The sequence below is a fragment of the Heteronotia binoei genome, chromosome 2 (genome assembly GCF_032191835.1).
Source record: "Heteronotia binoei isolate CCM8104 ecotype False Entrance Well chromosome 2, APGP_CSIRO_Hbin_v1, whole genome shotgun sequence".
Taxonomy (NCBI): Eukaryota; Metazoa; Chordata; class Lepidosauria; order Squamata; family Gekkonidae; genus Heteronotia; species Heteronotia binoei.
Genome location: NC_083224.1, coordinates 157,949,450 through 157,974,064, shown reverse-complemented (window position 1 = coordinate 157,974,064; position 24,615 = coordinate 157,949,450). Strand labels below are relative to the sequence as shown.

At 39.7% G+C, this 24,615-nt stretch overlaps 2 protein-coding genes across 4 annotated transcripts in view; one reads left to right on the top strand and one right to left on the bottom strand.

Annotated features, from left to right (window-relative positions):
• GPSM2 (G protein signaling modulator 2) overlaps positions 1–1,445 on the bottom strand; it is a 50,002-nt gene extending 48,557 nt beyond the window's left edge. Inside the window, exon 1 of one of the 3 annotated variants that reach the window (XM_060232318.1) lies at positions 1,400–1,445. The gene's annotated coding sequence lies outside the window, so the exon portion shown is untranslated. Of the gene's footprint in view, positions 1–984 lie in introns of all 3 variants that reach the window. The other 2 variants (XM_060232319.1, XM_060232320.1) reach the window with 2 other exon arrangements.
• The window catches only part of AKNAD1 (AKNA domain containing 1), a 37,734-nt gene that overhangs the window by 1,555 nt on the left and 11,564 nt on the right, over positions 1–24,615 (top strand). Inside the window, exons 2-12 of the mRNA XM_060233040.1 lie at positions 6,770–7,788; positions 11,435–11,494; positions 12,059–12,200; positions 13,676–13,815; positions 13,918–13,977; positions 15,270–15,403; positions 17,260–17,404; positions 20,683–20,843; positions 21,759–21,849; positions 22,029–22,129; positions 24,234–24,337. Of these exons, the coding sequence (XP_060089023.1) occupies positions 6,770–7,788; positions 11,435–11,494; positions 12,059–12,200; positions 13,676–13,815; positions 13,918–13,977; positions 15,270–15,403; positions 17,260–17,404; positions 20,683–20,843; positions 21,759–21,849; positions 22,029–22,129; positions 24,234–24,337 (2,157 nt within the window). The remainder of the gene's footprint in view (positions 1–6,769; positions 7,789–11,434; positions 11,495–12,058; positions 12,201–13,675; positions 13,816–13,917; positions 13,978–15,269; positions 15,404–17,259; positions 17,405–20,682; positions 20,844–21,758; positions 21,850–22,028; positions 22,130–24,233; positions 24,338–24,615) is intronic.

The window sequence follows — 24,615 nt, the reverse complement described above, 5'->3', positions numbered from 1 at the left end:
AGCATTAATGTGTCTATTACATTACTTGTTCATTTTTATTTATGTTATTTATAGACCGCCTTTCTCACTGGAACTCAGGGCAGATTACACAACATGAGTCGGTGCAATGAACTGTATGGGACATAAACAATAAAATAGGATTTGGGTTGTAGTACCAACCAGTAATTTTAAAAAACAGAACCAAAGCAAAGCATAAGTGTTAATGTGACAAATTAAAATGATGCAAAATTATATAGCAGGATCCAGTTTACTGTAATCTATACACAGTAGTAGACCACAACATGTCACAACAGAAAAAATGAAGGATGTGGCATTTTAAAAAGCAAGCCTCCCAACTACCTCTGTTTGGACTCAATTCCGCTGAACCCTGAACTTTTACCACATTCTTGCCTGCAGAAAACTAACTTTAAATGTCCAGCTGCTAAAGAAGAAGGCAACAAAGGCAGCAAGACTCCTGTGATGAAGTGCAACTGCAAGCATAGACAAGACATGCTGACAAAACACGCAAAAAACAAAAAAAGGGTCGTCCTAAATACCTACTATCGGTGGGGAAAAGGAGGTGGGAGCCTATATAATTTTTTAAAAAGAAAAAACCCGATAGGGCCTTCTTTTCGTTTTCAGTGCTCAGCCTCAGGTGTTCCCTGTTGTTTGTTTCCTGCATCAGAAAATGAAAGGCAGCCCGACGTAAGAATAGCACTGTTGCTTGTGTATTCCTGCTTAGGAAGAGAAATTGATCGCAGCCCGGCGCTTCTGGGGGAAAAACTCGTTCTAACCGATGGTCTAGCATCAATCGCCGTCCGCCCCCATATCGATTTCCTCAAAATGGCTCCCCATTAAAAACATATTTTTAAAATCTCTACTCCGACTTCTCCCCATCCTGGGTCAGTCCATCATGCTCTCCTTCTCCATTCCTAGCAGATGCCCCAGCTACAGACACCCCCCCCCCCAAATAAACACACCGGCCATTAACAGACACCTCCACACCTTAATTTGCCGGGCTCCGCGACGGCCCCTTGGCGGGACGTCCCCACGGCTTTCTCCTCAGCGCCTCGCTTCAGCCACCCTGGACAGCTCGCGGTCCTCCTCGAGCTTCGCTCCCCCCCCTCGCGGCACAGACGTGAAGTCCCTCGGCAACTCACCAGCAGCACCTTCCTCACCCACGCCCCCCCCCCCCGAACGTTGGGGGCTGGTAGAGCGGGCGGGACGCTCCACCTAGTTCGAGCCCTTCCCAGCCAATAGCATCTAGCTTTCCGAACTCGACATACAGGGACCCCCCGCTTCCTCGGCGACTGGCGAGAAAACGGCTATCTACGAGCTCGCGCTACACAGCGCACGCGCCCAGCTGAAACACCCCTTTCCAAAGTTCTACGGCGCCTCACACTATGGAGCCTTGTCTTACCTACTAGCATTTTTCGCATAGTCCAATGAAATGAGAGGGAGGGAGGAGTGGGTGGAGTTTATCTGGGCGTCCCCTTTTCTTTTTCCGCTCTGGCTGGTGGGTGGTCACATGGGCATTCACTTGGCTCGGGATTGGCTCCGTGGAGGATGGAGGCGCGGAGGGATTTATTTTTTTCCGCCAATCCTGTCCTTTCTTAGTCTAAGGAGGAGTTTTCTGGGCAAGTGGTAGAGCTTTTGTGTCGAGCAAGAGGGCGCTTGTGTAGGGCGTAATGAGAAAAATGTGTGAAAGGCTGTGGGGAAGGTTTAGCCTCTTCTTTTTAAGTTTGCTGTGGGTGTGCCTGTACGTGACAAGTGGCGCTAGTCACGGGGTTTATTAACACGCTGTGCGATTTTGAGACGATATTCATGAAACAAGACACAGTGCAGGTTATCCTGGACGAGAGCCCTGCGGGGTGGAGAGTCTCGTGCTGAGATACTGCTTTTGGGGAAATGTCTTATGTAGCAGAACCATGTTCATCAAACTAACGAAAGGGAACTTCCAGGTCTAAAGGCAGTGAACTTCGGAATACCAGAAGGCAATATGGGGGAAACCTTGTTTGTTAACAAAGTTGGCCCTGGGGCGGGTGCTAAACTAGATAAGCCACTGGTCCGGTCCTAGTTCCTCAGGGCATATTTCGAGGTTTTTTAAACGCTCCAAGATACTATTATCTACATAGTTTATATAAGCCATTGAACCCCCCACCCTTGTCTTGAAGATGTGAGTCAACCACTTCCAACCCCCACAACCCCCAATTTCCCTCTGCCTTAAAATTAGCTTGAAGAATGTTCAGTAAAGTTCCTGTTGGCAGGAGGAGGGACAGTGCATGGTCATCTGCCCCTTGTGGAGTCCAATATGGTATGAGCTGATGTGATGCCCATCACCATCTGTCCAGTGTATGAGGGGATTCTAAACTGTTATATTTATCTTGCCATTGTTTGTTAATTGTTTTATCTGTTTTAATTATTATGCATTAACCGGTTTTTATTATCTATGAACCTTGATGTCATTGCGCCTTGAGCCCATTTGGGAAGGGCGAGATATAAATGTAATGAATGAATGATTTAGCTAAATCTGTTTTGAGTCCTTGGCCATAGGTCTGAATAAATTAATATTTTTCAGGACTTGAGGTGGGAGCACACCCATATATTTATCCTGACATGTGAGATGATCGTCAGAGCATATGTTGCCAGACACTAGAAACAGTGACAGCACATTTGACACACTGGGTGGAGCTGATGGCTCCAATGTTGGTACCTGTGCAGGAAGGCAGTTAGGTCATGCAGCTAAATAATGAAGCTGTGAAGAGTCTTTTATGTGTGTTATGTTTACCTCTTTGGATGTATTGATACTAAAGATACAATGTCAAACACTTCATATATCCAGCCTTGCTTTCCTATGCTTAGTCCAATTTAAATATTGTTTTCAAGGCGCTTTGAGGTCAGGACCCCTACTGCTGACATATGGCAATTTGTTGCTTCAGTAGAGGGGTGCTTAGAAGCACAGCAAAGAAGAGATGGTGTGGGGAAAAGGCAGAGTCTGCATCCAATTCCTAGATCTGCACATTTGCTTCACATCTTGAAATGCTTGTTCAGTCTTGCCCCTAGCTAGGAGCTGTAGAAAATAATTCTTCCTTTGAAAGGCAAAAGGGGTGGAACAATGCTTTACTTGCATTACACAGGATTATGCCTTTTTTCTGGGGGAACGTGGTGGAATGGAGTTCTGGAACCTCTTTGTGGAAACAAAATTCTCAAAAGATGTTTAAAAGTTCATAAGAGAAACCCATGTGTTTCTCCTTCATTTCCCTCTTGAGAGTTCTGGCATCTCTTTTTCCAGAAAAAAATCCCTACACAGAATGCTTCAGAAAACACTGCAACACATGCTTCTGTTTGTGTTGCTGCAGTTGCTGAAAATAAGATCAGGCCATAGACATTTCTTCCATAAACATTCTTACTTTTTGTCTTTATCCTGATAAACCCAAATCAGGTAGAGCTGATCTTTTGTGTTCAACAAGTTTACTTGCGAAAGGATTAAGACTAGAATTTGCAAATAGATCATTATGATAAATCTCCTTTGGGGGGATTTCCAAATGTTGGCAGGAATATATAATAACCTTAGCAACATTCCTGGAAATTACTGGTCCCGTTAATTTAAGATGCAAATGTTTTCTCTTGATCTTAGAAAGTAGTCCCAAACAGTAGCTATGAATAAATAATTAACTAGCATATATCTTCCCTTATAGATAATTAAAAATCTCCACAATGTGGACACAATAAACATATTTATAATATCAAATGTTAAGAAAGTCAAGATCCAAATACTTCTTTATGGGTACTAGGGTAAACAAAAGTTAACTAAGCTCAACTAAGCATACTAGGATCTGGAAAATGTTGGTTTGTTACTTTATATTCCCTTTGTGATCTTGCTAAACAATGCTGGATGAAGGCAGAATAATAAATAGCAAGGTGCAGGGTTGCAGATAAAAAGATACTGTGCTCTCCAGGTTTGTATGTTCGATATAGGGTTTCATCTGATGTAAGTGAATATCTGGGATCTTGTTCAGCATCTAAACTCTTTGGTGGAGGACAACAAAATGCCTTGTAAGAACTTCCATAACCGTACTGGTTTTCTAGAAAATTAGCCTGTGGTGCGTAAGTATAAGGGAGCATTGTTATATAAGTAAGTATAAGGGAGCATTGTTGATTTAACTGTTTTCTGTATATGTATAAAAATAATGAAACCCAAGGAAATTTTTTGTGCAAGCAAAGGTGTATGCTGAAAGATTTTAGCCCCCCCCCCCCCAAAAAAAAGCTACCTTGGAAGAAAGGTTTTGAGTATGGTATTTAATGGTATTTAATTGTGTCTGTTGTTTATATCCAGTTACCAGATGATGTATAATGAAGTTTAACCTAACCTCAGAGCCGTCCAGAGTTTAGCTGTATATATAAATAACAAAGCATTCAATGTTTCTGAGATGTTCAACTAAATATAACATTTCCAGCTGAATTCTAAACATGGTTACAGAGTTAAGTGCTGTTCTGGAATGTACTTCCTAAATATGCTTAGACTGTTGCCATTATTGTTAGTTCAGGAAAAAGAAGCTTTTTTAAAAGAACAATATTATGGGTCATTTTTAAGTACAAAAATATGAATAAGGCCATGTAAATAAAATGGTATTTGTGGAAGTTACATGAAAAGCATAACTTAAACGATAGGAATTTTATCCCTACTTGGCTTTCTGAATATGACTAGATCTAGCCACCTTTTCTGTTCACTTTTATCTACTGCTCCTCTTTCTTATAGTCCTCATCCTATGTGGCTTTTGTTCATATAAGGTCCCATGACAATTAGCATGGTTTTTTGTGATCAGATAACAAAGCATTAAATGTTTCTGAGATGTTCAACTAAATATAACATTTCCAGCTGAATTCTAAACATGGTTACCACCAGATGGCCAACATGGTTTTCATCAGCAGATCCAATTCATTGTCTTCAGCCAAGAGATATGTATGTTGGCCATCTGACCAGTCAAAAAGATTTGATCATTTGACTGATATAATCTTTTCATGTTGTCTGTTATTTTTACAGCATTATCTTTATTACAACAAAAATACTTCAATCATCAACTGTGTTAATTGTTATACTGATTATAAAAAACAAATTACTGTTTTGTGAAACAGTACAATTAACACTTAAAGACTGTAATGAATTTATAAATTTTAACGTATCTGGTAAACTTTATACAAATGTGAGCAATTGACTGTACCAGGGGTAGACAAACTGTGGCTGTTTCAGACATATTTTGTGTCTCTCGAGGCCGCCACCCCATTGGCTGGCTTGGAGCATTTCTCTCTTACAGCTCTTCTCCAAGCCAGCCGGCAGTTTGGAGAATGCATATAAAGTTAAAGTTGCTTTCTTTCTAATTTTCCCTCCTTCAACCTATCTATTTTCCTTCCTTCCTTCCTTCCTTCCTTCCTTCCTTCCTTCCTTCCTTCCTTCCTTCCTTCCTTCCTTCCTTCCTTCCTTCCTTCCTTCCTTCCTTCCTTCCTTCCTTCCTTCCTTCCTTCCTTCTCTCAAACATCTGACATTTATTCTATGTGGCTCTTATATTAAGCAAATTTGGCCACCCCTGGACTGTAAAGTTCTCTTAGACTTTGATCCTGGAGTATCAGGATTCACCTGCAGTTGCATCTTTTAAAACAATTAAAATAAAAGAGAAATAAAACAAAGTAACAACAGCATTTTAAAGTCAGTTAAAAAGATGTGCTAAGTAGGTAGTATGCCTTTCTCTGTTTAGAGATGCCAGCAGTTACAGCAGTTTAGTAGATAACTGCTGTACTGAACAGCAAGCTATTACAGATAGTTAATAGATGACATTTTGTTATACTGTCATGTTTGCTGCTGTCTCTTATAAAGCTAGAAGGCAAGCAGCTCTTACTCCTTCTGATAATTAAACATATAATTCAATGAATTAAGGGGAAAAAACATAAACTTCCATCTACCTAATAGGATTCTTCTTGGGATATATGACAGTATTTCACTGTGGTCAAATGAGAGACCAGCTGACCAGTTCTTAAAGTTAAAAAATTGTTGGCAGTTGTAATGGAAGGTATTTTCATACAACATTTTGAATGTATACAACATGCAAGGCTTTTTCTGAGCAGGAATGCAGTTCCAACTGGGTTGGTGTCAGGGGTGTGTGGCCTAATATGCCGATGAGTTTCTGCTTGGCTTTTTCTACAAAAAAGCCCTACGTGAGGCAATGGTGACATTGGGGTGTGGCCTAATATGCAAATTAGTTCCTGCTGGACTTTTGCTACAAAAAAGCCTTGACAACATACATACTTTTCTGCCAATATAAGCATACTGTTTCATAATGCAGTTTCCAATGCCATTAAAATAAGATAATTTTACTGTTGTACAAATGTAATAGTAAAGAATTTTTTCATATATGTTGATGTTTTTTATGATAATGCTACACTTAATCTACTTAAACTTAAAAGTTGTGTTGCAACTCCTCTGTTCTGCTATAGGCATAATGTTTCTTCACTCCATCTTAGATCTTTAGTAATCCCATAGACTGTCATTAAATTTGGAGACTGTCTCTCAGTGTACATCTCACTATAAAAATGAAAACTTTGGAGAGGAAAAAAAGGTTTACAGGTTTTCAAGACTCTTGATTGCACTGTTTTACATAGATATACGTGTATTGAAACTGTGCATGTTCTCTCCAATCTTACAGAATTTGAAATTTGACATTCAGTGAAAGATTATGATCAGGATGTAATAAGTATGTATTGCAGGCAAAGAAATTCAGACAGCGGGAAAACTAAGTGAATGAAACATTACTTGATATGCTTGACTACCCTGAGGACAATACTGATGATGAACAAGAGGAACTGCCTTATGATGATGATCTACAAAATATATATCCACATAACAGTGATTCACAAAATGTAAATAATTTCACTTCTATAAAAAACACATCTCAAACTTTGTTCACCTTGCTATCTCCACAAATTAGCAATAATTCAGAAGAACAATCAAACTGTCACACACAACATCAAAGAATAAAGATACACCTACAATCATCTCCAAGGAATAATGGCACTGAAATTGCTATGGCAACAAAGGAATCACCAGCCCAATATTTTAACAGTTCAGGAAGAAATCCACATTTCCTCAACTCAAACATTTCAGATGTCCTTTTACGTCATTTTCCCAAGGAAGAATTATCAAGTTCATGCCAATTAATTGACTATGAAACTATTCCAGAGATATCACTTACTGAAAGTTTTGATGAAACAATCTTAAATAAAATTAAAATTTCAGAAAGTACAAAGATTTCTTCTCCAAAAGAAAAAAATGCTATTGAGATACAAAGAGAAGAAAAATGTGAATCCATTGATAAAAGTTGGGATTTGATAGAAGGAAAACAATTTGCTGTAGATGAGAGAATGAACTTTAGTTATGAGAGAAAAAACTGCAAAGAAGATAGTCCACAATTCATAACTCAAAAGGAAGATACAATGAATGATGTGTTAAAGACAGAAGAAAGATACCGAGATAAATGTTTTCTGGAAACGTCTGGTTCTTCTCATAAATTTAGATATGGTCAACGTCAGGTTAATTATCAGCTTCCCAATTTCTCTAAGATTGCTCCAAAGGTCAAAATACCTAAAGGAAACAATAAATCTACACCTGTGATAAAGAGAACCAAATCTTCCCCAGATTTACTTAGTAAATCAACAATTGTGAAAGACATTCTAGAAGAAATGAATTATTTGGATTGTGTTGCAATGAAGAAGCAAGAAGCGGAAATTAAAGTTCCTCAACTTGACCAACAGCTAGAGGTAGATGTGATTTTGACTACTTGTACTGCCAATGGTTGTTAAAATGTTAAGTGCAGTCCTTTGTGTTTTTACATAGCAGAAGCTCAGCCAACCATTGATATCTGTAGATATGCATTTCCAGTCACAGGACATAGTCTAACTGAAGTAATCAGTTTAAACATTAGTGGGTTCTTCCAGAGTAAGCGGTTGAAGAATGCATACAAAACATATGGTGAAGAATCTGTGAATAATTTCTAGTATAGGACTGTGCAATATTAGAATAGCAGCAGATTTGTAGTGTTGTGCTGCCTCAGGCCTCTGCACTTATTTATAATGTTTGTACACTTGTTGAAAATATATATCGTTACACCTGTTGGGAAAACTGCTACCAATCCCAGCTTTCCAAGCATATCAAGAACAATAGAAAAATTCCAGCAGTCCAGAATGAGCAGTAATTATAAACTCGCCATCTGAATTTTTAGATTTGTTGTATTGTACTATTTATATATTTTGTTTTTATGACTGTGATGTTTTTATTCTATGTTGTATATCACCTGGAGTCTTGCAGTGGCAGGGATTGGGGAAATAATAATAACAATAATAATATGAGGGAACACATATTTCCTTAGTACATCTGTGTATATGTGTGCAGGGAAAGCATCTTGTGTCAAAGACACTGCTCAGAATAAAACTTAGCTTTTGGGCATATAATATAATGTAAGCCAAAATGCCCTCAAAACGAGGTTGGGGAATTGTCAGGTGGGTACCTGGCTTAATCAGGATCTTTTACCTGTGTATACAGGATTCTACGTCCAGAAATTAATGCTTAAAAATATTAGGGACTCTAATTAAGTACAACAATTAAAATTTATTCCAGAAAAATATAGGCTTCCATACAAGATAAAATACTCATAAAATCATACATACAGTCCTAAGAAAAATAGAGAGAGAGATAGAGAAACACATGGGTAGACGAACAGGTTGATATTTACTGATCGTAGTCTTCAAGGAAGGCTCCAATGGCGACGAGCGAGGAAGTGGGAGAGGGGACCCGAAACTTGGCCTTAGAATCAGGAATGGATCTAGACAGTGGAATTGGGATACTGCTAGAAGCACACATGTGGAGAGCTGTGTTACAGGTTATATAGACTACCTTGAGCCCTTAGGGGATGGGAGGCACAGGGGTGGATGACAGGTGGTCAGCTGGTACATGACCTCAGAAAAGGGGAGGCTCTGCAGTGACCATAAGGGCTGGACTTCTGCAGTAGCCAATAGCAAGTTAATTGGTGGCACCTAATTGGGTGCCCATGACTGACCAATGAACAAGCTTGGTCCAGGGGTACCTGGTTGGACTTTCAGGTTGCAATGGACCAGGGTGAGCCTCCAAAATGGGGGAAAGAACGGGGGAAATTACTGGGTGGAGGTGTGCTTGAGTTTACCAAACTTATCTAAAAAGGTGACAATAGATGGCCAAATTGCTACCTAAGGTGACACCCGGTTTACACAAAGGAACCTGGCTCTGGCTGAAGATGGTCTTCCTCTTGTTCAGTCTTCTTCTTGGCACCAGTCTTTGTCTTGAGTTCCGTTAGACAAAGGCTTAGGCGGTCTGGCAGGATCCACGCCTAAGATAAGCTTGATTGCCTTATGCAGAAGTTGAAGCAGCTGTTGGATATGGAGTCAGGAAAACAAGATGGATTCTGGTGGTGTTAGCCTTTGGATCACGGAAACAGGCTGGAAACTGTTTGCCTGTACAGTTCATGGTAGCGTGGCTTCTTCCACTGCAGTGGCCAAGACTGGGCACCCAAGGAGCAGCTTGAAGCTCGTCTGTTGTTCTGGCTAACACCCATCCAGAGATGTAGAATGCTGCTGCAAAGCTGAGGCTTATAGTATCCACATAAGCCTTAGAAACCATGGGCAAAGTCCACTTCTTAGAGCAGATGTGTGCGAGTTAAAACTCCAGGCACCCTGGCAACCATACTGGTGATCACGATGTCCATGTGTATGAAAAGTAGGGGGCTTTTTCTTACAATAAATTCTAGCTGGGTGCTTCTGTGCTTTTCTGAAGCCCTATCAGATAATTTCTTCAAAATAAATGAGATTGACTCATCAGATTCAAAGGTTTCTGTCCTAATTATGGATAATGGATAATGTTCAGAGAGCTACTTTAGACATCCCCAAAGGTTTGTATGATTTTCTTTTGACTAGGAGACTTGAGCTATATCACAATTGGCTGATGAAGTTACCACAGTTTCCATGGCAAATTGCCAATTTGACATGGAGGGAGAGGGTCTGTCGGAGAAACAGAAGCCCAAAGTCCCGCTTGAGCATATAAACATGTTTGGACAAGTGTTTTGTTGGTTCATTTGATTTGTCTAAAGGTTATTTCAGAGAACCAAACTGTTGGTTAAATTATTTGTACCATAACTTCATAATCTGCACCACAATTTCAAATTTTCTGTATAGAACTTTCATCTTGAAATTTGTTTACTTGTTTTGGAGTTTTATAGGCTTTGGGGTTTTAACATTGACACCTAGATTAATATTTGGGTTTTTTAGTTGCAAGCTTACAATTTATAAAGATGGATTGTTCATTAAAATTCTTGAAGATACCTAATTGAAAGATACTTGAAGATACCAATTGAAATACTTAATTGAAGCTAATATGTTATATTCACCCCTCTAGAGCCCCTTGTCTCACTTCCTGATTTGCTGCTTGACCCAGCCTCCCAAGAAGCCCCTTTCCCCAAACTTCCTTTTTGTCTGGAAAATATTTCCTCTCATTTCTCTAGCTTTTGTATATATTCTATCACCACTTTTCAGCTCTCTGCCTTTCTTTTCCTTTTGTATTAATTCATTGGCCATGATCCAAAAAAATTAGTTTTATGAATCATCAGTTTGGGGGAGGTAGATTGCTTTTAAAACTGAGTGGGAGTTTCAAATGTGATTAGTGATAAGGGCATCATGATCAAAGTTAGCCAAAGAAAAAATGATAGGTTGATAACCTGATGAATGAAAGTGCTCTCTAAAAAATAAAGAGTAAGGAGAAACAAAATCTTATTTGCCTAAGCTACTTTCATGATCCAAAGTTGCAGTTTAGATCCCAGACTGTTTCTTCTACCTACCCTATCTTCAGTTTTTTTGCTTTTTAGCCCACTCTGCACTCTTGTCCACCTTCAACTAAATTTTTGTTTTTATTTAATAAAAAACCTTTATACATTGCCTTTTCACCCAATCAGGGTCCCCAAAGCAGTGCACATGAAACCATTAAAGCATTTGAACAATTAAAAACAACAGTTAAAATTATAAAATAATTCGATAAAACAATATGACTACCTTTCCCCAGACCTTGCAATCTGTCCTCATTCATCCCTCTGTGCCCCTCTCATGCCAGCAATATGCTGTGTCCTGTAATCCTAGTCCCTCATTAAATTTTTGCTAGCCAGAATTATTTTTTACTTTTTTCTACACATCTTCACAGTTTTACATAATTGTACTAAATACATATTTCTCCTGAACAGTTAGAATGAGAGTAAGTTCTGTGTAGTAGCTCAACAAGTTTTCGGGGGGGCTGTGAGGAGGATGTGATTCAGAAGCATTAGGCAGCTTTTAGTATTTTCTGTATATGATGATGATCATTTTATCTTTATTGTATCTATTAAAATAACAGTTGCTGACAAAACAAGCTGAGGCTCAGAATCGTATTGATCATCAGCGATTTAATGCTAAGGTAAAGCTTCCTGTATATGAAATCAGATTTTTTTAGGATACCCCCTTGTTTAAAACCCACAGTTCTTAATAAAAATTATATTTTTAAAAACCCCACAGTTGAGGGGTTTGTACAGTATATATAAAGTTATGCTATGTGCAGTATATATGTACAGTATGTATAAAGTTATGCTATGTGCAGTATATATGTACAGTATGTATAAAGTTATGCTATGTACAGTATATATGTACAGTATGTATAAAGTTATGCTATGTGCAGTATATATGTACAGTATGTATAAAGTTATGCTATGTACAGTATATATAAAGTTCTCTGCTTCTGCTTGCTGAATACGGTGTACTCAAAGTATTTGCTTTGGAATACAGTGTTGTATGTTGGTTTTAATTTGTGATGATACAAGCAGCAGCTTATTCTTTGACCATCTATGAAAATTCCTAATAATATTTCTTAATTTGAGCACATTTTTATTTAAATCTACTGATACTGAAACAGGAAGAGAAAGACAAGTGAATGAGTGTGGGTATTAATTTTGTATGTATATTATAATCGTGTATATTTTAACAGATACTTCCTAGCCCAAATGGCTGCAGTCCTAAACTTGGCATTAAAGCAAGAAGTGGTGGAATAACTCCTGACATTTCTACAGTTCCACCTGTTACTGTTCCTGTGAAGCCCATGCTTGGTTTCTCTCAAACTTCTGTTTCAGGTAACTGCAACTAGATATCCAAATAAAATATTCTAGAGTTTTGTTTTTGCATCCTATAGAAGGGTTGCCGAGTCCAATTCAAGAAATATCTGGGGACTTTGGGGGTGGAGCCAGGAGACATTGGGGGCGGAGCCAGGAACAAGGGTGTGACAAGCATAATTGAACTCCAAGAGAGTTCTGGCCATCACATTTAAAGGGACAGCACACCTTTTAAAAATGTCTTCCTTTCATAGGAAATAATGGATAGGGGCACCTTCTTTTGGGGCTCATAGAACTGGACCCCCTGGTCCAATCGTTTTGAAACTTGGGGAGTACTTTGGGGAGAGGCAGTAGATACTATATTGAAAATTTGGTGCCTCTACCTCAAAAAACAGTTCCCCCAGAGCCCCCGAAACCTCCAGAACGATTCCCCATTATACCCTATGAGAATCGATCTCTACATAGGGAATAATGAAGACATTTCCCTCTCTCCGCCCCCCCTCCCCCCCCATTTCTGGCTAGTCGGCTCTGAAGAGGGGATTGGCCTCCCTACTCACCAGTTGCTGCCACCAGAGGTGCAAAAGCACATGGTCCTGGGGCTTCCCCTCCTCCCCCCACCCCCCGTTTCTGGCTAGTCGGCTCTGAAGAGGGGATTGGCCTCCCTACTCACCAGTTGCTGCCACTGGAGGTGCAAAAGCACATGGTCCTGGGGCTTCCCCTCCTCCCCCCCTGTTTCTGGCTAGTCAGCTCTGAAGAGGGGATTGGCCTCCCTACTCACCAGTTGCTGCCACCGGAGGTGCAAAAGCACATGGTCCTGGGGCTTCCCCTGCTCTCCCCCCCCCAGTTTCTGGCTAGTCGGCTCTGAAGAGGGGATTGGCCTCCCTACTCACCAGTTGCTGTCACTGGAGGTGCAAAGGCACATGGTCCTGGGGCTTCCCCTCCCCCCCCTGTTTCTGGCTAGTCGGCTCTGAAGAGGGGATTGGCCTCCCTACTCACCAGTTGCTGCCACCGGAGATGCAAAAGCACATGGTCCTGGGGCTTCCCCTCCCCCCCCCCCTGTTTCTGGCTAGTCGGCTCTGAAGAGGGGATTGGCCTCCCTACTCACCAGTTGCTGCCACCGGAGGTGCAAAGGCACATGGTCCTGGGGCTTCCTCCCCCCACCCCCCGCCAGCCAGCTGATTGGGGCCGGAAGCAGCCTGGGAAAACGGAAGAAAGGCTGCTGCGATCCGGCTGGGTGGGAAGGGAAGGGCAAGGAGAGAAGCTGCTGGGATCGGAGCTGGGTGGGAAGGGTGGCCATTCCACCCCCCCTCCCCCTCCCCCCGCTTTCCAGATTTTTGGCAAGCTGGGGGGAGCAGGCTCCAAATCGGGGGTCCCCCGCCCAGGCGGGAGATTTGGGAAGCCTTTCCTATAGTCTATCTAATAAGGAAAAAAGTATGCACATTCCAGTTTTATGTTAGATAAAACATTTTTTCATTCTTTTTCATTCTGTTATATAGAGCTGCCATCTAGAAGAATGGTCTCTCCACTGCCATCAGCTGGTGCATCAGCTGTGAGTCCTCCTTTATTGCAAAAAGCAACAGAAGGAGAAAAGTTCTCTCAGATGTTAAAGGAACAGACAGAAGAGCTGAAAACAAAAGTAATATGAAGTACTTCTCTCTTTAATACTTATGTGCAAATCAGCATCCCTTTTAATAAAGCCTTTAAATTCTGCAGTGAAATTAATTCCTTTTTCTTAAAGGTGGAAGTATTTTCCAAATATATGGCACAAGATGTGCTTCCCCTTGAAGAACGCCATCAGGTAAAATATATTTTGTGGATGTTTTATAGACATGAATTTATTTGAAAATTGTTCTGTTTAATTAAATTATATTGTATTGAATAATAAACAATTTTCATCATGTAAAATGTTCTCATCCTTCTGTAACTTCCACTTTACCTAAGCAATATGTCTGGAAATTACTTCTCTGACTCTAGATAATTCAAGATGCAAATTATTCCACTGGATTTTAGAAGTACTTCTCAAAGACATACTGCTGGCTGGGAATCTCCTATGTAAATAGAGAGCTCCCTGATCCTCAAAGTCCGGTTTGTTCACTTCAGAGGTGAACAATGGCAGTCATACGTTCCTTTGTGCATACTTTCTTCTTCACTGAAACGAACAGGTCAGCTTGGATCTAGCAGCTCATCTTTACAGAGGAAGTGAACATGGAGCTCTGAACTGGGCACTATTGTATAAGTGTAATGTAAAAACAAGGCAGGTAATGCAGTTAACTATAAAAGCTGATAAATAGAAAAATCAGAATTGACATTAAGGAATGTGTTTCAATCCATAACATGCTGAAGTAGTCATTGCTTTGGCAAAATGTAAAACTAAGGACCACTTTTAAAAATGTAATAGTATTGCACTGATATTGTCTTGTTCCTCCTGAAGGAGTTGCTGTGATATATGATTTAAAAAACCCCAGTGGGTAGCCATGTTATAATTCAGAGTTACTTATAAGACCATTCATTTCAATGGGTTTTGACTGGAGTAACTCTGTGTAGGGTTACACAGGTGATTTGTAACAACTGAACAATAACAATTGTAGTACCTTAATAATTAATAGGTGTATTTGTGGGCCACAGTCTGGTAAATGTAGGCAGCAATCCTAAGCAAGTTTACTTGGAAATAAGTGCCCCCATTATATTCAGTGGGGCTTATTCCCAGGAAAGTATCTTTAGCATTGCAGCTGTAGGGAACAATTCTAAACAGTTCTACTCAGAATTCTACCCAAGTCTATTCAGTGGGGGTTAATCTCAGGAAAGTGTTCTTGTGACTGCAGCGGTAAACACTCTAAAAATGAATACAAAATAAGGAAAATACATGTAGAAAGTTTTTAATTGACAGATATAACAAACATATCTGCAGCGTTTGAACATATGCAAGGTAAGCATAATGACTGCTCTCAATAACATAGTGCATTCTTGCTAGGATAATTTAAGAGGTGTATTATGAGAGCCTATGATTAAGGATTATATTGAATAATACAATTATTATAAAATATCAAATAATAGGGAACTTATCTATGTTATTATATTTTGTTTGTAAAGATTTTAAAACTTTTAAAAGAGTATCTCGAACAACTGGAATGGAATTATTTAGACACAAAAGAGAAACATTGTGCCTTACATCTCCAAGGTTACAGGCACTCATCAACAGACATTGGAGAGTTTGATCCTGACAGGTCAAGTATTTATTTGTTGAATAATAGAGCCATTAATAAATTTATAAGATTCCAAACTTAGGAAAATGTTATAAAACACAACATAGAGTTGTGTTTTGTATAGAGTTTTGTCTTGTATAAAACTCTGAAGTAAAAGTGGCTTATGGAACATAAGTTTTCAGTGAAACTATTATTGTAAATACAGAATTACTTTTGTGTACAGTGCCCTTCAAATGTGTAATTCATGGAACAATCGTGTACATTATAGTAATATAATTCAATATAAGTTTCCAAAATCCACTTCTGCTTCACAGCCTTTAGAACAGTTATCCCCTAGCCTGTGGTGGAATAATTCATTATGAGGTAAAGATGATGTTCCCAAATTTGCTAATGCAGGGGTTAGGAAGGCCACGCCAGTTTTTCTGCTCACCTCTCCCTCCACCAAATATGACTGAAGTAACATGCAGATCTGGGGTAAGAGGATGTAATGGCATTGGGATCAGTGCTATTTAATTTGTTAGTAAATGATTTGGAATTGTTGGGAGCAGTGTAGTGGCCAAGTTTGTAGATAACATTAATTTAGTTATGATGGTAAAACCCTGGGGAAATTTGAATAGGTATTTATTTTATTTATTTATTTTTATTTTATTTTAGTAGATTTATATTCCACCCTTTCCCATAAAGGGCTCAGGATGGATTACAGGAAGATTTCTCTAAACTGGGTGGGAGGGCAGTGACAAATTAAGTTTAAGTGATGAAACAAAAAATCTTATTTTAAATATATCCTTGGGATCTGAACTGACTGAGATCTTGGGGTTGTGGTAGAAAGCTCAATGAAAATGTTAACCCAGTGTGCAACATAGGTGAAAAATAAAAACTCCATGCTACGAATTATTAGGAAAGGGATTGAAAATAGAGAGCAATCAAGACGATTAAGGTGTTAAAATACATTTCCTATGAGGAAAGGCTGGAGAGTCTAGAAAAAGGTTTAGAAAAAAGGAGAGATTACAGAGGTTTATAAATGTATGTGTTGGATAGAAAAAGGGAATAGAGAAAGCTTCCCCCTCCCCCCCAGTCTCCCATAATATTAGAGCTTGGGGACAACCATTGAAGTTGTTAGGAAATAGGTTCAGGACAGAGAAAAGGAAACATTCTGTATTCAAAAAGTAATTAAACTGTGGAATTCACTGACTGTGGAGGTAGTGATGGCCATGAGCATAGATAGGTTTAAACAGATCTTAGACAGATTCTACTTATGTTCTTATGAGCCCAGTGTTTTTCTTACACTTATAAAATGAGCCTTGTACATTTTGTACTGAATTGCTGCACACATAAACTTGTATTAGTTTCTTATAAAGAGTGGATGAGGGAAGGGAATATCCATAGTTCTCCCACCATGCACACAGATTGACATTATAGATGCCATATATGCCTTGAAGTGGGTGGGTGTGGAATACACTGATGTATGCAGATGGAGAGACAGATTTTTCAAGTTATGTGTAGGAGTATGGTCTTTTACATGGAAATATAAAAACAAGACCAAATGTCTTTTCTGGGCAAGCTATCTATACCTGATCTCTGTGTTACTGCAAGCAGTTTCCCCATGCATATTATTATCCATTCAGTCATTTTGTTCTCTCATCTTAAATGCAGACTATTACTTTGTTGGACACTCTCCAACATAATTCTTTGCTCATGAGTAAATGTTATGATTGCGACTAGTCTAAATTTTACAATTCATCAACATCGTATTCAACAAATATTCAATTTTTTTTTAAACTGAAGTATTTAGGCTTCCAATACTTTGCATCCTTAACACTATACTAAAAGTTATATTATGCAGTGTTTATAACTTTGTATCTTATATTTGCATTTAGAAGAGTAGAGGGAGAAATATTTAAACTTGGAATGCTGCTTGAAGATATCAAAGAGAAAATTGTTAAGATTGGGAGTCCTAACAACTCAGTTGTTACAACCTCTTACTCATTGGCACCATGTGAATCTTATTCTAGTGGACCTGAGGTAAATGATTAAGCTCTAATAAGGATCAAAGTATTGTCTTTAGTGAAACAAAAAAACCCATTGGCTTATTGTTGCAGTAGGGTGCAACCCCTCCACCACAGGGGTATTTAAGTTCTCTTTCTGAATGCTTAGGTCAGGGGTGTCCAACATGCTGCCCAGGGGCTGAATTAGGCCCCGAGAGGGATCTTATCAGGCCTCTGAGCTACTGGCTGTCATCTGCTTCTTTCTCCCTGTCTCTTGCTTCCTTCTGCATAACAGCATGCTTTGCAAAGCTTGTTCAATTGCACAGGAGCTACAGAGCAAAACCTCTATTTTCTCCATTGGCTGAGGCTCCTCTTTTTTAAAAAAAAACCCCAAAAACTTTTAATTGTGTTAGTGTCATTTATAAAGTTTATACTTGTTCTACCTAATCTTAAATAAGTACGCGCATGGCCCGGCTCAACATGGCCCAGCCTGACAGGGTCTCATTTATGTCAGATCTGGCCCTCATAACAAATGACTTTGACACCCCTGGCTTCAGTTGTTTGATTTAAAAAAAAAAGACTTCTGATACTTTTCCTTATGAGGGTAGAAGAGAGAAGCCAAGCAATACTCACTGGGTAAATGTGTGCTCAAGTCATGCCATAGAAATTAGGTTCCTAGATATTGTAAATGACTGTGCATTGGAACAATTGGTCACAGAGCCAAACAGAGGTATAGTGTCTCTGAACTTAGTTCTGGCTGGTGTTCAAAATATTTTTCAAATTGTAGATGTTCTTGCACCATTTTGGAACAGTTGACTGCAGTGCTATTAAGTGCAACAGCTAATGTCAATGAAAAATTGACATCAGAGTCCAAAGCTAGTACATATGACTTTGCAAGAGGAAACTTTACAAGTTAGAGGACTTGTAACAATGACGTTAAAAGGGAGAATTAATAAAGTCCAATTCATCCAGATGCCTGGAAACTATTTTAAATGCACACAAACTGAGACTCAGAAGGGAGGAAAGGTACCACAAACACTCAAAAGAATGGCTGTGTGTTTAACAATTCAACTCAAACTATCTATAAAAGACAAAATCAGAAGGTTTTCCCAAGTGAGGTGTGACAGGAACCAAAAGACAGACAGGGGCTCATGTGGTGCTGTGAGACCCTTAGATCTAGGCTGGGCCCACCCTCACCAACTGCAACAGATCATGCCTGATTGCCCCAGCCTTGGGAGAGGGGCGGTAGAGAGCACCATGCAGCCCCAGCAGAGTGTCCTCTCAGCTTCCAGTCACACAGCCTGGGCCCAGCCAAAGCATGTGTCACCTCCTCCTCCATCCCCATGGGCCTGAAAATGGGGCCCAAGGTAGGTCTGGGGCCTTGGATTTTGGAAGGGATGTCTGAAAATTCAAGTCAAATTGGGATGACTAGAGATGAAGTTCTAGAAGTACTGACAAACTGAAAATGAATGTCTCTTTGGCATTCACTCAAAAATTCTTATGAAACTCAAATGTGAAACTGTTGCTCTCCTAGTATACATCACTAAAATCAGCCCACATACTAGAGGACTTGAAAGTAGCAAAAGTTACACCTATTTTAAAAAAAGGTCAAGGAAATTACAGGCCAGATAGCCTAATGTTTGTCCCAGGTAAATATGTAGAAACTTCATTAAAGATAATACTATTAAATAGAATATAGAAAAACAAAGGCTGCTGAAGAGAAATCAACATGTTTTCTGAAAAGAGAAGGTGAATTCCATGGCAGGAATTGTTAGGAAATTAATTGAAAATAAAATGATCAGTATACATCTATGGCGAGGACTCGCTTGTAGTACTGCATGCAGTTCAGGTCACCATATTTCACAAAGGATATTGCAGACTTGGAAAAAGCACACAAGAGGGCAAGGAAGATTATTCAGGCATTGGAGCACCTTTCCTATGAGGAAAGATTAAAAGATTAAAATCTGAGACTTTTCGATTTTAGATAAAAGATGAGTAAGGGGGGGAGGACATGATAGAGGATTATAAACTTATACATGAGCTGGAGAAAGCAGATAGGGAGCACTTTTTCTCCCTCTACCATAATGCTAGTACTTAGAGACATTCAGTAAAGTTGATTGTCAATAGATAAATGACAGATAAAAGGAAATATTTATATATCAAATAAGTAATTGAATTGTAAAATTCACTGATAATGGACATAGTGATTGTCACAAGCATGGTTGACTTTAGAAGAGGATTAGACTGATTCATAGAGGAGAGGTCTGTCAATGGCTACTAGTCACAGTGACTATAGGAAACCTCTGTAATTTGATGCACCTAACCTCTAAGTACCAGTAATAGTAATATCAGTTGATGCCCTTAGCCTCTGTACCCTGTTTGTTGGTCTTTCAGGGTAACTGTTTGATTGCTGTGGGAAACGGGTTGCTGGACTTGATGACCACTGGACTGACCCATAGGGTTGCCCAGTCCAATTGTCCTGGTGGAGTGGGTGGGAGGGAGCTGTCCGGGAGTGTAAAGGGCAGAGCAATTTTGCTGGCACAATTACATCATGCTGGGGAGGACATGCATTGATGGTAAAGCATTTTGGCAGATGCTCTATGGTTACCATCGTGTTTTTGGCTAGGACACTAGAGCGCTGACACATAATGTCCCCAGAGTGATGAGTTCACTTCCATGTGAGATCATCACAGTGACATACAATGGGCCTCTTTGGGAGTGAGGCTTCCCCGCCAGCCAGCTGACTGGTGACAGATTGGAGCCCCAAAAATTGGGGCATTCCCTGGCTAGGATGGAAGTAGGCATAACTAGTATCCTTAAAATAAGCAATTTTTACAATTAGCTTTGAATATATCTTAAAGGATATTTTATTGTGTTATTAAAACTATTTGCTCACTAGCAGTTAAGATGTTACTATTTCACATTGACTTATGATGGATTAGGCCCCCTTCCACAGAATTACAAATCTGTATATTAATATATATTTTTGGATGGTCTGATTAAATAGAAAACGAGGAATGCATAAAACTCTTCAGTGCAAAGAAGGGGAAGAATCTTGGTTTTCCATGTAAATTTTCAGTTAAACTTTAATTTCATTGTGGAAATTCACTGTAAAATTATGACCTCCTGAAATAAACACAAGAGTCACAAAAATCAGATCTCTCAGTGGTCCAATTGTGCCCTGCAAAGTTGCTTTTAGTGATTTCATAGCCCTGGTCCTTTTTGTACGGTGAAAAAATATGGCGTGCTCTAGTATCATTTTGTAAGTTCTAAAGTAAACCATATTCTGTATCTCCATGTGATTATTTTGTATAGAGTCCAGTGATTTCAAGCATTAGTGAGCCTCCATCCAAGACTGCTACTGGAGTGAATATTTTTAAGAATGAAAACAGAAACCATCCTGTGGAAATGATTATTCAACAGAGAACATACCAGCAACCTACTAAAAGTAGTAGTTGTCATCCTATTCTTCAGGAGTAAGTCTGAAACTCTGTGACATTAAAGTGTCATAGCAGCTTGTTAGATGTTGATTTAGTCTTGAGAATCTAATCTAATATTGAAAATTTAAATACTTTGGCTAGGAGTCAACCTAGAGGTCTGCACACCTTACTTTTTTCTGAGCAGCTGATCCCCTACCATATAGCAAACTGTTATCGAATCTCCTCAATTTCACAAGTGATTTGTTACATGGCTTTGGAAATTGCTGTTTGAGAAACATAAGCTCCTCCTCCCTTAGGGATATGGATCTGGTCACTGCTTTGGATGCTGGCCTATAGTGATACAAGTACAATTGAACTAATTGCAAGTGTGTTTAGGAGTATCAGTGGTAAGGAAAGGAAAGGTCCCCTGGGCAAACACCAGTCATTTCCTACTCTGGGGTGACGTTGCTTTCACAACTTTTTCACAGCAGACTTTTTATGGGGTGGTTTGCCATTGCCTTCCCCAGTCTTTTACACTTTCCCCCCAGCAAGCTGGGTACTCATTTTACCGACTTTGGAATGATGGAAGGCTGAGTCAACCTTGGGCCGGCTACCTGAATCCAGCTTCCACCGGAATCAAACTCAGGTCACGAGCAGAGTTCAGACCAGAGTACTGCAGTACTGCTGCTTTACCACTCTGCGCCACAGAGCAAACCATCCTGTAAAAAGGCTGCCATGAAAACGTTGTGAAAGTGATGTCACCTCAGAGTTGGAAATGACTGGTGCTTGCGCAGGGGAATACTGAACTATTATGAGCCAGCATCTGTTAAAACCTGTTTTGATTCAGTGTTTTAAATATGTGAGTGGATTTTGCCCCTTTTTGCAAGCACTACTAGTTGTGTTTTCAGATCTGCACAGTATTTGTTATTAAAATATATTTTTAAAAGATAATTTTGTTTTTTTTCCCCTTAGACAGTTAGAACCACAAAAGAGAACTGTCTATGAACAAAGAATGGAGCCTCTGGAAAAATCAAGACTGCCAGCAAATGAGCAATCTACTCATGCAAGTCCATTTGATGCTTAATTTAATCTTTATAAATCTGTTTTCACAAAGCAGATTACAGTTACTACAGTAGAAGTCATTCTGATAAAAGAGCTGTACTTTCTGCTTTTCAAATAGGTGCTGAAAATATAAATGATATTTTGCTTTGTAGATATAGTGTGCTTTGTTTTGTATTGCAGTATTGCTACTTTTCATCTGACAAAGAAACTAGTGGATTACAATCCCACAGGCAATTTCCAACAAATCAGAATTATAACCATAATCAAGAAAACACAGATGGGTAAGTTTTCCATGTCAGAGGCTAAAACATATATTACAGTATATGTTCTGTGATGCAGAGGCAGATGTGATTGCTGCAGGGTCATCAGCAGCCAGTTCAAACAGCTTCTTGATCAGCCTCTACACCAGTTTTTCTCTCTAGTGGAAAGCCACAGTGACTTACAACATTATTTATTTATTTATTTCCGCAGATTTATAGGCCGCCCTTTACCATAGTGGGCTCAGGGCGGCTTCCAACATAATAAAACAGTTAAAACAATTTAAAGTTAAAGCGATTAAGCCACCACTCACATTAAGGCGGCATGGATGGTGTGGACAGATAAGTGCAATCAGTGCAGGGGGGCCAGTTTAGATGGTGAGGACATCCGTCTGCCTCAGCCATAGGCCTGGCAGAACACCTCCGTCTTACAGGCCCTCCGGAATGCAACAAATCAGGGAGGACCTGAACCTCCGTAGGGAACTGATTGTCAGTATTATGGAAGACAATGACAGTTTCTAAGCACATGCTGGGAAAGTGAAAGTAACTGATCTGTCAGTTAGATCATCTAGGTGACAGGAGGTGGCTGCTTGCCAGATTGCATCAGCCTGGACAATGTCAGCATGACTCAGCAGCAAGCTGATTGGTCACCTGGGGATATGAATTGTATAAATGTACAGAGACACTTTTCTGTGTGTGGGTTATGTATGGTGGTGTTGCAGCGGAGCATTCTGTCGTTTTGGAGAGTGGAGGTGTAAATAAATTGCATATAGTAGTTTTACCACTGCTGTGTGCAAGCCTTCACTAAACACTGGCGCATCAACACTGATTCCACCAGGTCGGGGACAGGGCTGAAAAAACTCTGGCCCTGGTCAAGGTAAGCCGGACGTCCCTTGAACCAGGGATGGTCAGAAGATGGTGACTGGCCGATCATAGTGACCGCCGGGGCTCATATAGGGAGAGACAGTCCCACAGGTATGCCAGTCCCAGGCTGTGCAAGGCTTTAAATGTCAGTACTAAAACCTTAAAGCAGATCCGGTACTCGATTGGTATTCTACCCTCTTCTAATTTAGTCTTAGTACAATTATCCTGTGAGGTTAGGCAGAAAGTGTGTGACTGGTCCATGATCATATAGCAAGCTTCCATGACAAAGTGAGGTTATGGAGCAGGATATTCCAGATCCTACTCTGACATTATATTACTAAAGGCTGGAAACCAAAAGGAATGAGGTGGGTAGGTGGATTTGACAATAATAAGATAAAGTTCCCTAAGAGTGCCTAGCAGTATCTTCTTAGAGATAGTTCTGGCACTTGAGGATTTTGTCCTGGTGTGATACTACAAAATACACTATCAGGAATACGCAATAAATAGATTTTTATTTCCAAATTTTATTGAGATGAAGCAGCCAGATTCATAAAGGAGTTTGATAAATTGATTATGTGGAGCAAAATGTTATTTTGGGATAGACAGTGTTGAATCTATACTCTGCTGTGGAAGCTTGTTGGGTGATCTTGGGCCAGTCACGAACTCTCAGGCTATCCTACTTCATAGGGTTGTTGAGAGGATAAAATGGAAGAGAGAAGAATGATATGAGCCACTTCAGGTCTCCACTGGTAAGAAAGGTGAGATATAAAAGATTTTGCCTCTCTCTCCCTCTTCCACAAGTGCCATCTCCATTTATGCAAGAGGCAGGAGGGCAGTTTTGCTCCCTTTTTTGTTAGTATTATCCCCATCACTCTCATGGGTGTTAATTCACATTGACCTTGTAACCCCACGAGTCAACAGGGTTTCTGGGGCAGGGGAGCATAGGAAGGGTCTATGTCCATTAGTATCTTCCTGTGAGAGGTTGCTGGATCCAACCCAATAGTTTGATTCTCCCATAAATTCGAGATCATGCTTGCCTAATTTACCAACTGGTAATTCTGACCCTGCATTTAATTAATGATCAGCCAGCACTAGATTACATTTTGTTGTCATGATCCAAAATCTCATTCAAAATACTTACTTGCCTTTAGGCCTTTGCTAGAGGACCTTAGTAAATCTGTGCTATTTTGCTGCCCTTTAGCTAAGATCAGCTCCCATGATGGTCATGCATTATATCCCACTATTTTAATTTTTCTTCTATCAGGAATTTAAGCTATTGGGAAATGAAATCTCCAACTCCAACCAATGCCTACAGTATAAGCAATAAGGAATCGAACACCACTAATCTAACATTATTGAAAAAACAAGGTAGGTGGTTGACGACAGCAATGGTTTCCATCTGACTGATGCTCCTGTCTCTTATCTCTCCTCCCCACCCCGTGAGGCACAATTGAAAGTTTTAATGCCATCTAGTTAATTACTGTATGTTTATTGTTTTAACTAAATATATGAATGTTGTTTTTATTGAAGTACATCGCGTCTTGAGCCCTGTTCCACAGGGGAGGATGGTCTAGAAACTGAATGTAATAAATAAATAAAAAACCATGAAATCCAAATGTATTTATGTTTTAATCAATAAATGAAGT